Source organism: Puma concolor, chromosome B3 (assembly GCF_028749965.1).
Source record: "Puma concolor isolate L17-30 chromosome B3, mPumCon1.1.hap2, whole genome shotgun sequence".
Lineage (NCBI taxonomy): Eukaryota > Metazoa > Chordata > Mammalia > Carnivora > Felidae > Puma > Puma concolor.
The window spans coordinates 109326701-109339250 of record NC_141672.1 but is presented as its reverse complement, the minus strand read 5'-3'; the positions used below and the strand labels follow the sequence as shown (position 1 = coordinate 109339250).

The window sequence follows — 12550 nt, the reverse complement described above, 5'->3', positions numbered from 1 at the left end:
TGTATGACTCCAGAGCCCATACCATTAACTGTCCCACTACCTCAAAAAGCTCTTAGCAACTATTTCCTCACTGGGAGCTAAAATCTTGCTGTGTGAGGCTTTCTCTGCCATGCAGTGTGATAGACCAAGGTATGATCAAATATGGCCCTTGTGGTGAGGAAGCCAGCAGGGGCAATGCTAGGCTAGTGAGGTATGAGGAAGGGGGCCTCTCAGCTGGGGCGGCAAGAGAGAAGGCAGCTGGGCATCTAAGGCCTTCTCTTGGACTTAGACCAGCAGTGTCCAATAGAATTTTCTGTGATGATGGAAATGGTCTATTGGTGCTGACCCATAATGTAGCCAGTAGCCTACTCTTGGGCACTTGAGAGGTAGTGAGTGAATCAGAGGAACTCAATTTTTGAATTTTGTTTAAATTTAATTTAAATGTGGTTAGTGGCTACCATACTGGACAGCACAGGGGTACTCACTACAGCTGATGGCTGAAATCTGCTCTAAGTCCTCAGACCATCCCCAGGGGGCTCTGGCCATTTCTAGACACCCCACTGTAAGGGAGACTTGCCTACCTAGAGCTTAGCTAAAGGAGGGTCTCCAGGCTCAAGGCATCTGAACATCATTTCACATCACAAATAACTGAAAGAGTTGACGGTGTTTACCTCAGATGTTTCTGTCGGAACAACTCAGACCTCAAGTATTTGAAGGGCTGTTGTGTGAAGAACAACAGAATTTTTTATCTTCTAGAGCAGCTCTTTCCAGTGGAAATATAATGTGAGCCACATAGGTAATTTTAAATTTTCTAGGGGTCAGTCACATTTACCAAAAACAAAAACCAGGTGACAGGGCGCCCTGGGTGGCTCAGTCAGTTGAGTGTCCGACTTCAACTCGGGTCATGATCTGGTGGTTCATGAGTTCGAGCCCTGTGCCGAGCTCTGTGCTAACACCTCAGACCCTGAAGCTTGCTTCGGATCTGTGTCTCCCTCTCTCTCTGCCCCTCCCCCACTCACACTCTGTCTCTCTCTCAAATCTAAATAAACATTAAAAAAAATTTTTTTTAAACCAGGTGAAGTTAATTTTAATAATAAATTTTATTTTACTTAGTATATCTAAAATATTCCAACATACAATCATTATTTTTATTTTTAAATATTTATTTACTTTAATCTCTATGCTCAATGTGAGGCTTGAACTCATGACCTTGACTGCATGCTCCACTGACTGAGCCAGCCAGGTGCCCTAATGTAATCATGATTTTTTAATTATTAGTAAGGCTTTTGCATTTTTTGAGCCAAGTCTTTATTTTTTTTTTATTTTTTTTTCAACGTTTATTTTTTTGGGACAGAGAGAGACAGCATGAACGGGGGAGGGGCAGAGAGAGAGGGAGACACAGAATTGGAAACAGGTTGAGCCAAGTCTTTAAAATGCAAAATATTATTTGCACGTGTAATAAATATTTTAAATTATTTATGCCTATCGATTACAATTATTTGTCCAAGTTTTTTTGTTTGTTTTTAATATTTTATTTTTGAGAGAGCACAAGTGGGGGAGGGGCAGCAAGGGGGGACAGAGGATTTGAAGCGGGCGCTGTGCCGACGGTAGCGAACCTGATGCCGGGCTTAAACTCAAAAACTGCGGAATCATGATCTGAGCTAAAGTCGGATGCTCAACCGACTGAGCCACCCACGGGCCCCTGTAAGTTTTAAATTGTGGTAAAATACACATAAAATTTATTGTCTTAACTATGTTTCTAAGCGTACAGTTCAGCGGCATGAAGTTCCTTCATATTATCGTACAAACCATCCCTACCATCCACCTCCAGAATTCACCTTCCAAAAGTGAAACTCTAGTTCCATCATATAACTGCCCATGTCCCTCTTACCCCAGCCCTGTGCAACCACCGCTCGACTTTCTGTCTGAGTTTGACCACTCCAAGTACCTCATGTAAGTGGAATCACACGGTGCTTGTCTTTTTGTGTCGGGCTTATTTCACTTAGCATAATGTTCTCAAAGTTTATCCGTGTAGTAGCCTGTGTCAGAATGTCCTTCCTTTTTAAGGCTGAGTGATGTTCCCTTGTGTGTATGTGTTTATCCACTCTCCACTGATGCACACTTGGCTGCTTCCACCTTTTACCTATTCTGAATAATGCTGTGGCAGATGCAGGTATACAAATATCTCTTTAAGACCCTGCTTTTCATTCTTTTGGGTATATACCCAGAAGTAGAATTGCTGGGTTATATGATAATCCTATTTCTTTTCTGAAGAACCGCCATACCGTTTTCCGTAACGGCTATGCCAGTTTACCTTCCCACCAACAGTACGCAAGGGTTCCGATTTCTCCACACGCTTGCCAACACTTGTTATCTTCTGTGGTTTGTTTTTGGTTTTGTTTCTGTTTTTGCTTTGACAGTAGCCATCCTAATGGGTGTGAGGTAGTATCTCATTAGGGTTTTGATTTGCATTTGTCTAATGCTTAGTGTCTTTTTATTTTATACTAAATCTTTGAAAACCTATGTGTATTTTTTACACTTCCATCCCATCTCAGTTTGGACTGGCCACATTTCCAGTGCTTAAAACCTGGCTCCTATATTGGAAAATGTGAGTCTGGAGGGGACAGTTGGAGGCAGTGGGTACAAGCAGAGGGGATTCAGGCAGGTCTGGAGTGTAAGGAAAAACATTACAATCACCTGAGCTGCCTGAGGAAGGGCTAGGCATCTGGGGCGTTCCTGATCCTAGCAGGAAAGGATACAAGGAGGGGATTGCTGTGGTGGCCTTTGGAGGAATCTGTGGTTCGTGGTTGTTGCTCTTGAATGGCTGTGTGAGTGGTGGCAGTTGGTGCCTTTAGACTCCCTGTGCCACCGACTTCTGCAAACACTGTGTTTTGAACTCTCCATCCTAAAGTGCCACTGATCTGTTTGTCATCACACATGGGATAGGAGTGTGGCTATAGTCAAAGAGTGGGAGGCTGGGCTCCGGGGTTGCTGCCAGCTTCCTTCCCAGCACTTTGCCTCGACCCTTCCCTGCCCTGCAGCATCCCCCTGGAGCCTGTCTAATCAGATCCAGGCCTGACCTTGCCAGAGGTCCTGGACCAGGAGGAAAGTCCTCCCTCCCCTCCCTGAGCTGCTCTAGATCTGGCTCTCAGGAGACCCACCCCCCTCTTGGGTAATTTATAGGGGGTGTCCAGGAGCCATTTCCTGCCTATTCCTGCTCCCTTTCAGCCCGGGTGGATTGCTGGGCTCTCTCTGCCCATCTTTCCCCATTGTCTGGCTGTACCCATGATGGGGGCAGGGAGGAACTGGGAGAGTCCCTCCCAGACTGCTTGGGGACAAAGGTGCTTTTTCCACAAAGTCCCCCAAACAGGCCTTTGTCTTCCCTGTCACTCTCTCCAGCCCTCACACTGAAAGGGCCCTCCAACCACTGCCCTGTACTCCCTCCCATTACCAGCTGGCAGTGAGGGACCCAAAACTATCCCTCTGTAACCAAAAGCATCAACAGCCACAAGTTACAGCACCACTTTCACGTACACCAGCCACAGGCACAATACTGCCGACACCCGCCACACACAGTGTCTCCAGCTACAACAGTAGCCTGTGTATTCCATTACTAATCACCCAGTGGCCCCAGGAGGACTTGTTCAGGGCTCCGTATGCTCCGAGGTCCAGTCCCCAAGCCCATATGCCTATGGTTGCCCAGAGAGACATGATGAAGGACATCTTCCCTCTGGCTCCGTGGCCTGTTGGCATAAGCCAGGACAAAAACAAACTTGTGAGCCAAACCTGTCTCACCCTGAGAGACTAGAGGAGGCCTAAGTGGCCCCTAGAAACTTTCTCTCACTTCTTAAAAAACATGTTGCCTGTGAACTAGGAGTGAATGGAAGATTGTGCATGTGAACAAGGGCCTCTTTATGAAGGCAGCGGGAGTCAGAGCTGGAAGGGCCCTGAGAAGTACCTGTTCCCCTTGATGGATGAGCAGACTGGTGCTCGGACACTGTCTACCCAGGGTCTCAAGGCAACCCTCTTGGACGTCTAAGGAATCCATAGGGCTGACCAGACCAAAGGGCTGGGTAGGAGTGAGGAAGGGGAGGCAAGAAGGAACCTCAGGAAGGGGTGCCTAGGTGTTTCCGTCGGTTAAGTGGTTGACTCTGGCTTTTAGCTCAGGTCATGATCTCATGGTTTGTGAGTTCGAGCCTCTGGTCAGGCTCTGAGTCTGCTTGGGGTTTTTCTCTTCTCTCTCTGCCCCTCCCACCACCCCCCCCCCCCCCGCAATAAATAAATGTAAAAAAAAAAAAAAAAAGCCTCAGGTAAAAAGGACCACCCCCTTCTATCACACCCTACTCCCCCAGACCACACCTGTGCAGCCAGCTGGGCTCCAAGGGATGGGACTGGGGAACCATCTCTGAAGCTCCCTACCCACCCATCCCCCCCAACTTGGAATACGGTACCATCTCCCAACCAGTGAGAAGAGGCTGGTCTGTCCTGCAGTCCATTCTGGGCTTACGTGCCCTTGGAGAGTGAAAAAGTTGCTGGAGATCTAAGGGACCCCGGCAGAGGGCCTAGGCCTCAGTGCCCCCTTCATAAAATGAAGGGGTTAGCTTCTAGATGAGTGTTTTTCAAGCACTTTTAAAGGCAAAGCTACCCTTCAAATGAAATGTTTGGCAGAATTGCAATGAAGCAAAGCTGACAGGTACAGCAAGGTGCTGCTCTGGTGGAAGGGAAACGTGGAGCCCTGGGCAGAGGGGGTGCAGCTGCATCCAAGGGGCCCCGGGGGACCCTTAGGAGTCCTGTTGGCCACCGTGTGAAGAAGAGTATTGGGCTGGCTTCTTACCTCTGACTGCTTCCTACTTGAGCATTCCTCTCTAGTACACATTCAACCCATGCTGTTGTCCTTGTATAGTTTTGAGGGGAGGAGGAGGGGGCAAGATGGTAGAGGCCAGACTTGCTCCATGTCTAGCGCCCCGAGAAGCAGCAGTCCTTCCCCTTGTACTCTCAGGCCAGCCCCTCAGTCGAGGCTCCCCCGGGGAGCCCAGGCTGGGGGCTAGAAACACAAAAGGATTGGACTCCTTAATGAGGAGGCATCTGTAGTCAGCAGAGCCATTAGTCCCCGCCCCAGGTCCCTGGGGGGCTGCAAGCTCTTCTCCAGCTGGAGTGAGGAGGGGGAAGGTAGCGCCCCAGCTCCTGAATGGGCAGAGCCCAGGGCGCACAGACAGCAAATCCAGGAGCATAGGTGCCCCCTCCACTCCCTAGGCCTGCATCCAGCCCTGCCCTCCTGGAGGTTGAGGTCTGCAGGCAGCAGAGGGGATCCAGCAGTGACTTGGCCCCCTCCTACATGCTCCTGGGCTGACCTGCAGGTCCTTGGCCAAACATAGCCTTTGGCCTGAGAGAGGGCAGGCTGACCCTCTGGGGATCCTCTCACCAAGCCTGATGGGGACACCAGCTGGGATACTTGCCCCCACCTCCTGCTCTGAGGGCCTCCTTTATAAGACTTCTACCTTCGTGGGAATACATGAGATTATCTGCACAGTACCAGAATCACACACTAGCCACAGGAGCTGAGAGATACAAATTCCCATTCAAATCCAGCCATAGACACTCAGCCCACATCCATGGACACAGCCACATCCTCCCAGAGAAGACAGCTCTGCACACATGTGCAAGGAGCTGCTCACACCCATCAGCTGCACTCCCAGGAGGCCCTGAAAGAGGAGGAGGCAGGGCGGGGGATTTTTATGCATGTTTATATTTAATGAACCACATGCAAATGAGATGGAGACCGTGCCACAAAAGAGTCAGCCCCCAGAGACTCTGGGAAGAAGGGTACAAAGGCTCAGCCTTCTGGGGCTGCCCTGGAGTCCTGAACAAGCCGGTGGATTGAGGGGGCCCGAGATGGGGTGTGCCCACGCACACCAGGGAACCAGGGGCAGGAGCCAGGACAAGCTCCAGCGCCCAACCTGCTGTGGGGGGAGGGCTCCTTCTGGGAGGGGATGACTGTCCCAGTTGATGGAGTGCCGGAGGGGAGGGGCTGCCTGCCTGGACAGATGGTGAGCCGCCTTCCCGCACTTGAAGCAAAGTGGATTTTAATGAAATCGCAGCCCTGGTGCTGAAGCTGGGAACCCACGTGGGAGGGGTGCCTTCCCTGGGTTTACAGCGTGGGGTTGGGGCTGGGTGGGAGTGAGGGTGGGTAGACACACTTAACTAGCCTGAAATGGGGTGTGGGGTGCACCACAGCCCCTCTGCCCTGGGCTCTGCAGACCAGAGTTCAAGCAGTTCAGATCCCCAAAAGGTGGGGAGGGGGTGTCCCTGAATATTTATGACACATTGAAATGTAGATTGTAGGTCTGACAGTCTTCTGTGAAGCTTGTCACCTTGGATGGATATACCACTCTCTCGGGGTGCATCGAGAGACTGCAGAAGAACTGGAGACGGGGATGATGAGGAAAGGCAAAAGAGGCTGCTGGGCGTGGTCATAAAACCAGGGTTTAATGACTGGTGTCTCTGCTGGGTGACACTGGACTGTTTTCCCTCTCTAGCCTCAGGTTCCTGGTCCGTAAACCATGCAGCATAATCCTCCAGCATTGGATACCTTAGAGGGTGTTTATAAAAATAAATCTGGAAGCAGCTGAAAAAGTGGGGAGTGGGACTCGGGAACAGGGCTTTCTCTGGCCTTTGTGGATCGTCAGCCCGAGATCGCCTTGTTTGAGGTCTGGCATCCAAGAATTTGTCCAGACCTCTCAGAGTGTTGCAGCCCTATGCCGCCCTGTACAGGGAGATGCTTCCCAGGGTAGGAGGCAGGGTAAGTGACGAGGTGTCCCCCACGCTGTTGCCCTGCGTCTACCAGCTCCAGGAAAACTCCATGACCCTCGGCAGTGAGTTCCAGGGCTCCAGGAAATAGGACTATGACCCACACACCAACACTCTTTCCCCTCGCACCTTGGCCATATGCCTCTTCCATACACACATCCCTGTGTTTCCCCAGCCATGTCCGACTTCCACGTGCATCCTCAGGCCACCGTGGGAGAGGAGGGCGGTGTGGCCCGCTTCCAGTGCCAAATCCACGGGCTGCCCAAACCCCTAATCACGTGGGAGAAGAACAGAGTCCCCATTGACACGGACAATGAGAGGTGAGCCACACGAGGGAAAGCTGGAGGGAAGACGGGGAGGCAGGCCCAGTGTCTGGGCTCTGAGGGACCTCATGCAGCCTCTGGGCTGGTGCTGTGTGGAGATTAAGTATCCACGTGGCTGGCAGGGCCCAGATTTGATGCTCGGTGGATTTATTTTTAAAGACTGTGTGTGACTGTCGTCAGGGCTAGAATTGTGGTGCATCCACCTGCCAGAGTCCCAGCTTGTGTGTGTGAGGACGATGGTGATGACAGTGTTGATCTCGGGACAGCACCTGCAGACTGGGCCGTGATGTCAGTGTCCATGTGGCCGACGATGGTGACGGTGGTTGTGCTGGTGGTTGACTGTGCCCTTTGCTCCAACAGGTACACATTGCTGCCCAAGGGGGTCCTGCAGATCACAGGACTTCGGGCTGAGGACAGTGGTGTCTTCCATTGCGTAGCCTCTAACATTGCCAGTGTCCGAGTCAGCCACGGGGCCAGGCTCACCGTGTCAGGTGAGGCTCTTTTGCTCTGCCTAGTTCTGCCCCTAACTGCCTCCTGACTTCTCTTCACTCTCCAGTCAGTCCTGCTTCAACTGACCCCTGGAGACTTATCAGCCAGGTGTATGTAGAGCACCTGCTAAGCACAAAGCTCTGTGTTCCTTGTGGTGAAGGTTCAGAAGGAATGAGGCCTGCTCTCTGGCTCAGCTCTACCAGGGGAAGCCCATCCTCTGCTTAACCTGGGGGCTCTCCCATTGCCAGAGGCCCTGGCAAGGCTGGGTGAGGAGGGGTGGATGTGTGCCATGCCCTGGGGCCCCTGGCATCTTCTGTCTGCCCACAGGACCTGGTTTCTGGGCTGGATCTTGTTGCCCATTCCCTATGTCCTGGGTTGTGGGTGGGATGAGGTGGGAAGGGTCACAGCTGAAGTGAAGAAACATGGCATCTTCCTCCCAGGCTCAGGCTCCGGGGCCTACAAGGAGCCAATGATACTCGTGGGGCCTGAGAACCTCACCCTGACAGTGCACCAGACTGCGGTGCTGGAGTGTGTCGCCACGGGCAACCCGCGCCCCATTGTGTCCTGGAGCCGCCTGGGTGAGCCTCATCCTATAGCCCCAGCCTCTCCCACCCTATCCCACTCTCTGGGAGGGCGGTCTCATCACCCAGCTGTGGGGGGGGACTTTGAATCCTGTTTGTTCTCCATGGGGGTCTGTGCTCTCTGGGGCCTTACGGAGGGGCTAAGTTTCCCTCTCCTTGGCAGGACTGGGGAGGGTGGCCTGCCCACCACATTCTCCCTCCCCCTGCGAGGATGGCTTAGCTCCCTGGGTTACCTCATCCAGTCCCCAGCAGTCCTGCGCTGTTCCCGCCTCCAGGCTCCTCTCTCAGTGGCATCAGGCTCTCCAGAACCCCTCAGCAGCGTTCTTTCCCCAGGTTCTTTTCCCTCCTGTGTGTCCCTGCCTTCTATATCCCGGCTGTATTCCCCAGTGGTGCAACTCCAAACCCCTCCAAGTCTCAGCCAGTTGTCACACCCTGTCTCTGGGCCCCCCAGTCTCTAGCCTGGCCCCCTAAATCCCCAGCCTAAATCCCTAGGCAGCTGAAGGAGAGAAATGAAAGGGTGCAGATGGGCCCACATTGTCTGAGTGGAAAGGTCACTAGGGGAAGGAGAGTCTGGAGGGGATGGGGTGGGGTCGCATTCACAAGGAGACTGTGCCACATTGTAGCAGCTGAGTGATTGGGGAAGGAGGGGGCAGCAGGCAGGATAATGGAGTAGATTTCACCACTTCAGGGACTGAATGGGGAGCTGTCTCCTTGCATTCTGACTGTGCTAATCTGATCCTGGGGTGAGGGCGAGGGGGGGGGGGGGGGAAGGGCCCAGTCCCTGGGAGAGGCTGGAAAGAGTGGCCTCACCATTAGGAGGAGCCCATAGGCACTGCAAGGACCATCTGGCCCAACATTTCCCAAAGCATGATCTGCAGGGAGGAAATAATGGCTTGGTGGTCTAACATCTCACAAGTTCGGGAAACAGATTTAACCAGGTCTCTTTGCTGTGGGACTTTTCAGAGGCTTTATATTAAAGGGCAATGTGACAGTCCATGAGTAGAATGAAAATTTGAGCATGGAATTTTTTTCAGGAGGGACAAACCAGGCTGGGAAACCACCCACCTAATCCAAACCCCCTACTTTCCTGAGAAGGGACTTAAGGGTCACCAGTGAATCAGTAAAAATGCTAGAATTAGGGCCCAGGTCTCTGCTGCTAGGCAAGAGTTTTCAGTGCTGCTCCTGCTTTTTCCACAATACTGTGATGCTTGGGAGAGAAGGTGCAGAGGTCAAAGATTGAGGTTCCTTGGGGGCACCTTGATGGCTCATTTGGTTAAGCATCTGACTTAGGCTCTGGTTCATGAGTTCGAGCCCCATATTCGGACTCTGCTGTCAGCACAGAACCCACTTCGGATCCTCTGTCTCCTCCTCTCTCTGCCCCTCCCCTGCTCTCTCTCTCCTCCTCCCCCCAAATAAAAAACATTAAAAAGTAAAAAGATGGAGGTTCCCTGGAAGACTGGTGGAATGTCCAACAATCTGGACCATTCCTCACTTTCCCCCTCTTCCACACTTACCTCCCTGACCCTTCCTCACTCCTGCTTCCCCTTCTCAGATGGCCGCCCCATTGGGGTGGAGGGCATCCAGGTGCTGGGCACTGGCAATCTTATCATCTCAGATGTGACCGTCCAGCACTCCGGCGTCTATGTCTGTGCAGCCAACAGGCCAGGCACCCGGGTGAGGAGAACAGCACAAGGCCGGCTGGTGGTGCAAGGTACGGACATCGCCTGCCCCACAGCACCCTCCTCCTGCCCCATTCCTTCCTCCCTTCATCAACATCCCTGGCACACGCTCGGGGCCCTGTACTAACCTTAACCGTGGCCCCTGCCCCTCCCCAGGCCTCCAGGCCAGGCCAAAAGGCAGCTCCCACCTTGCATTCACAAGAATGGGGAAGGCATTCTTGGTCAGCGACCCCCTGTGGGTCCCACTGGCTGTCCTTGCCATCCTTCCACCCCCCCACCTCCATTTTATAATCTCCACTGATTCCCCCAACCCCATGTTCTTCACATGTGTCCCCCCTCCCACGTGCTGTTTTCATTCACACACATGTGGCACCTGCAAGCTCACACCTGCTTGCACACTCTCAGGTGTTTGTCATTCTCACACTCACACCCAGCCACATGCACACACACAGCTGGTCTCCATGCGCAGGGTGTGTGGGGAGGGGGCAGGTGTTAGCCTCTGAAGCTGATCAGGTCCTTCTGTCCATTCTCCTGTCCTGGGGCTCAACTGTCCCCATGAACTGGGCTGAGATCCCATTCTCAGGGGTTTTCGGCTGTGACTTCCTCCCAGAGAGCTGGGGAAGGGGTGGGAGCTAGAGGAATTAGGACCTTAAATGCCTGTTTGTTTAGCATTCCATGTGCCGTTAATCTGTCCAAATGAAAGTGATGGAGCATTTCATTTCTCGGGTGTTAATGGAAGCTGGAGAACTGGGATTGGAGGAGGGCGGAATTGAATGTAGGGGTGAGGGGAGCTAGTTCGGAGGGCTCATCCATCTCCCCGTCATTACCGCCTTGGAGGTGCAGCCAAACCTATTAGCACATTTATTTATTTAACAATTTCCTGAACAGGGAGCTCAGCTTGATTGCTTTCGGATACAAATGTCAGTCTTTTAAATAGTCATTAAAATGGAGTCCTCTCCTGGGTCTGCCTCTCTGGGGCTAGTGAGGTGGGGCCTGCCATCATCTCCTGGAGCCTGGGCCAGGGTGAAGGGTGGGCCCCATCTGGAAGATTCTCCCCAAGGAGGTAGACCCGTGTTTCCTGAGGCTACCCCGTCCCCATCGGCACCCCATCCCTTCACTCACAGCTGTCTTGTCTCCCTACACCTACCCCTCATGGCTCCTTGTGCTCCTCTGTGTCCCCAGCCCCAGCTGAGTTTGTCCAGCACCCCCAGTCCATCTCCAGGCCAGCTGGGACCACAGCCATGTTCACCTGCCAAGCCCAGGGTGAGCCGCCCCCTCATGTCACATGGTTGAAGAATGGACAGGTGCTGGGGCCAGGAGGCCACGTCAGGCTGAAGAATAACAACAGGTATGTGTGTGGTGTGTGCCGGGGTGAGAATGGGGGAGGATGTGGGAAGTGGGGCCTGGATGAATGGCCAGAGCAGGCTGTGCCCCTTGTGCCAGGAAAGAGCACTAAATTAAATCTGGAGACTTGGGTTTGAGTCCTGGTCTGCCACTGGCTTGTGGCAAGATCTCAAGACAAGTCATTTGTCTTCTGGAGAGGCTCAGTTCCTCCACCTCTCCAGTGGGGTAATCTGGCCAACTTTTAGGGGTACTCTGCCAGGGAGAGGGGATCTGAGGCTCTCCCTCCCCCTGCAGCACCCTGACAATTTCTGGAATCGGCCCTGAGGATGAGGCCATCTACCAGTGTGTGGCTGAGAACAGTGCTGGCTCCTCACAGGCCAGCGCCAGGCTGACCGTGTTATGGGCTGAGGGGCTGCCTGGCCCCCCCCTCAATGTGCAGGCAGTCTCTCTGTCACCCACTGAGGTCCGTGTGTCCTGGAATGAGCCCCTGGTCAACACCAAGGAGATTATCGGCTATGTCCTGCACATCAGGAAGGCTGCTGGTGGGTGAGGGCTCTGCAGCCCCTTCTTTTTATTCAGTGTTTTTCATCCCTTTCAATACCGCATGTCCTGACCAAACACCTTCCCTCCACTGTACGCCCTGCACACTGGATGCCCTCATTTCACCAGTGCTGGTAAGACTGCCTCATGCCCCTTACATTGCCCCTCCCTACCCTTCACCTCCCCAGACCCTCCGGAGCTGGAGTACCAGGAGGCAGTCAGCAAGAACACCTTTCAGCACCTGGTGAGCGACCTTGAACCCTCCACTGCCTACAGCTTCTACATCAAGGCCTATACCCCAAGGGGGGCCAGCTCAGCCTCTGCCCCCGTGCTGGCCAGCACCCTGGGTGAAGGTGAGGTCCAGGTATTAGAGCAAAACACCACACACGCTTGTTCAGGTTATGCACTACACTGGGCCCCTGGCCCTGAGGCTGAGTGGGGGCTGGGTCTACTTGGAGAAAGGGGCGTCCTTTTCCAACTCATGTAAAGGTACCTTTGAGCAAGTGGAGGCCTGGGGGGCAGAGGCCAGAGAGCTGCCAGGCTCGTGAGGGTATGGGTCACGGTGGAAGGTGGCAACCCCCCTCACATCTTGGTCTCTGCCTGCAGCACCTGCCCCACCCCCGTTGTCCGTGCGGGTCCTGGGCGGCTCCTCCCTGCAGCTGCTGTGGGAGCCCTGGCCCCGGCTGGCCCAGCATGAGGGAGGCTTCAAGCTGTTTTACCGTCCAGCAAGCAGGGCCTCCTTCACCGGCCCCATCCTGCTGCCTGCAACAGCCTCCTCCTACAACCTCAGCCAACTCGGTGAGGCAGA

The 12550-nt window shown here is 53.4% G+C and overlaps 1 protein-coding gene across 4 annotated transcripts in view; it reads left to right on the top strand.

Moving 5' to 3' along the window:
- The window catches only part of IGDCC3 (immunoglobulin superfamily DCC subclass member 3), a 42451-nt gene that overhangs the window by 26446 nt on the left and 3455 nt on the right, over positions 1–12550 (top strand). For 3 of the 4 annotated variants that reach the window (XM_086710968.1, XM_086710967.1, XM_086710970.1), the window contains exons 3-10: positions 6962–7106; positions 7470–7600; positions 8039–8176; positions 9732–9890; positions 11041–11206; positions 11497–11744; positions 11931–12095; positions 12349–12540. In XM_086710968.1, the coding sequence (XP_086567094.1) occupies positions 6962–7106; positions 7470–7600; positions 8039–8176; positions 9732–9890; positions 11041–11206; positions 11497–11744; positions 11931–12095; positions 12349–12540 (1344 nt within the window). The remainder of the gene's footprint in view (positions 1–6961; positions 7107–7469; positions 7601–8038; positions 8177–9731; positions 9891–11040; positions 11207–11496; positions 11745–11930; positions 12096–12348; positions 12541–12550) is intronic. The other variant, XM_086710969.1, reaches the window with a different exon arrangement.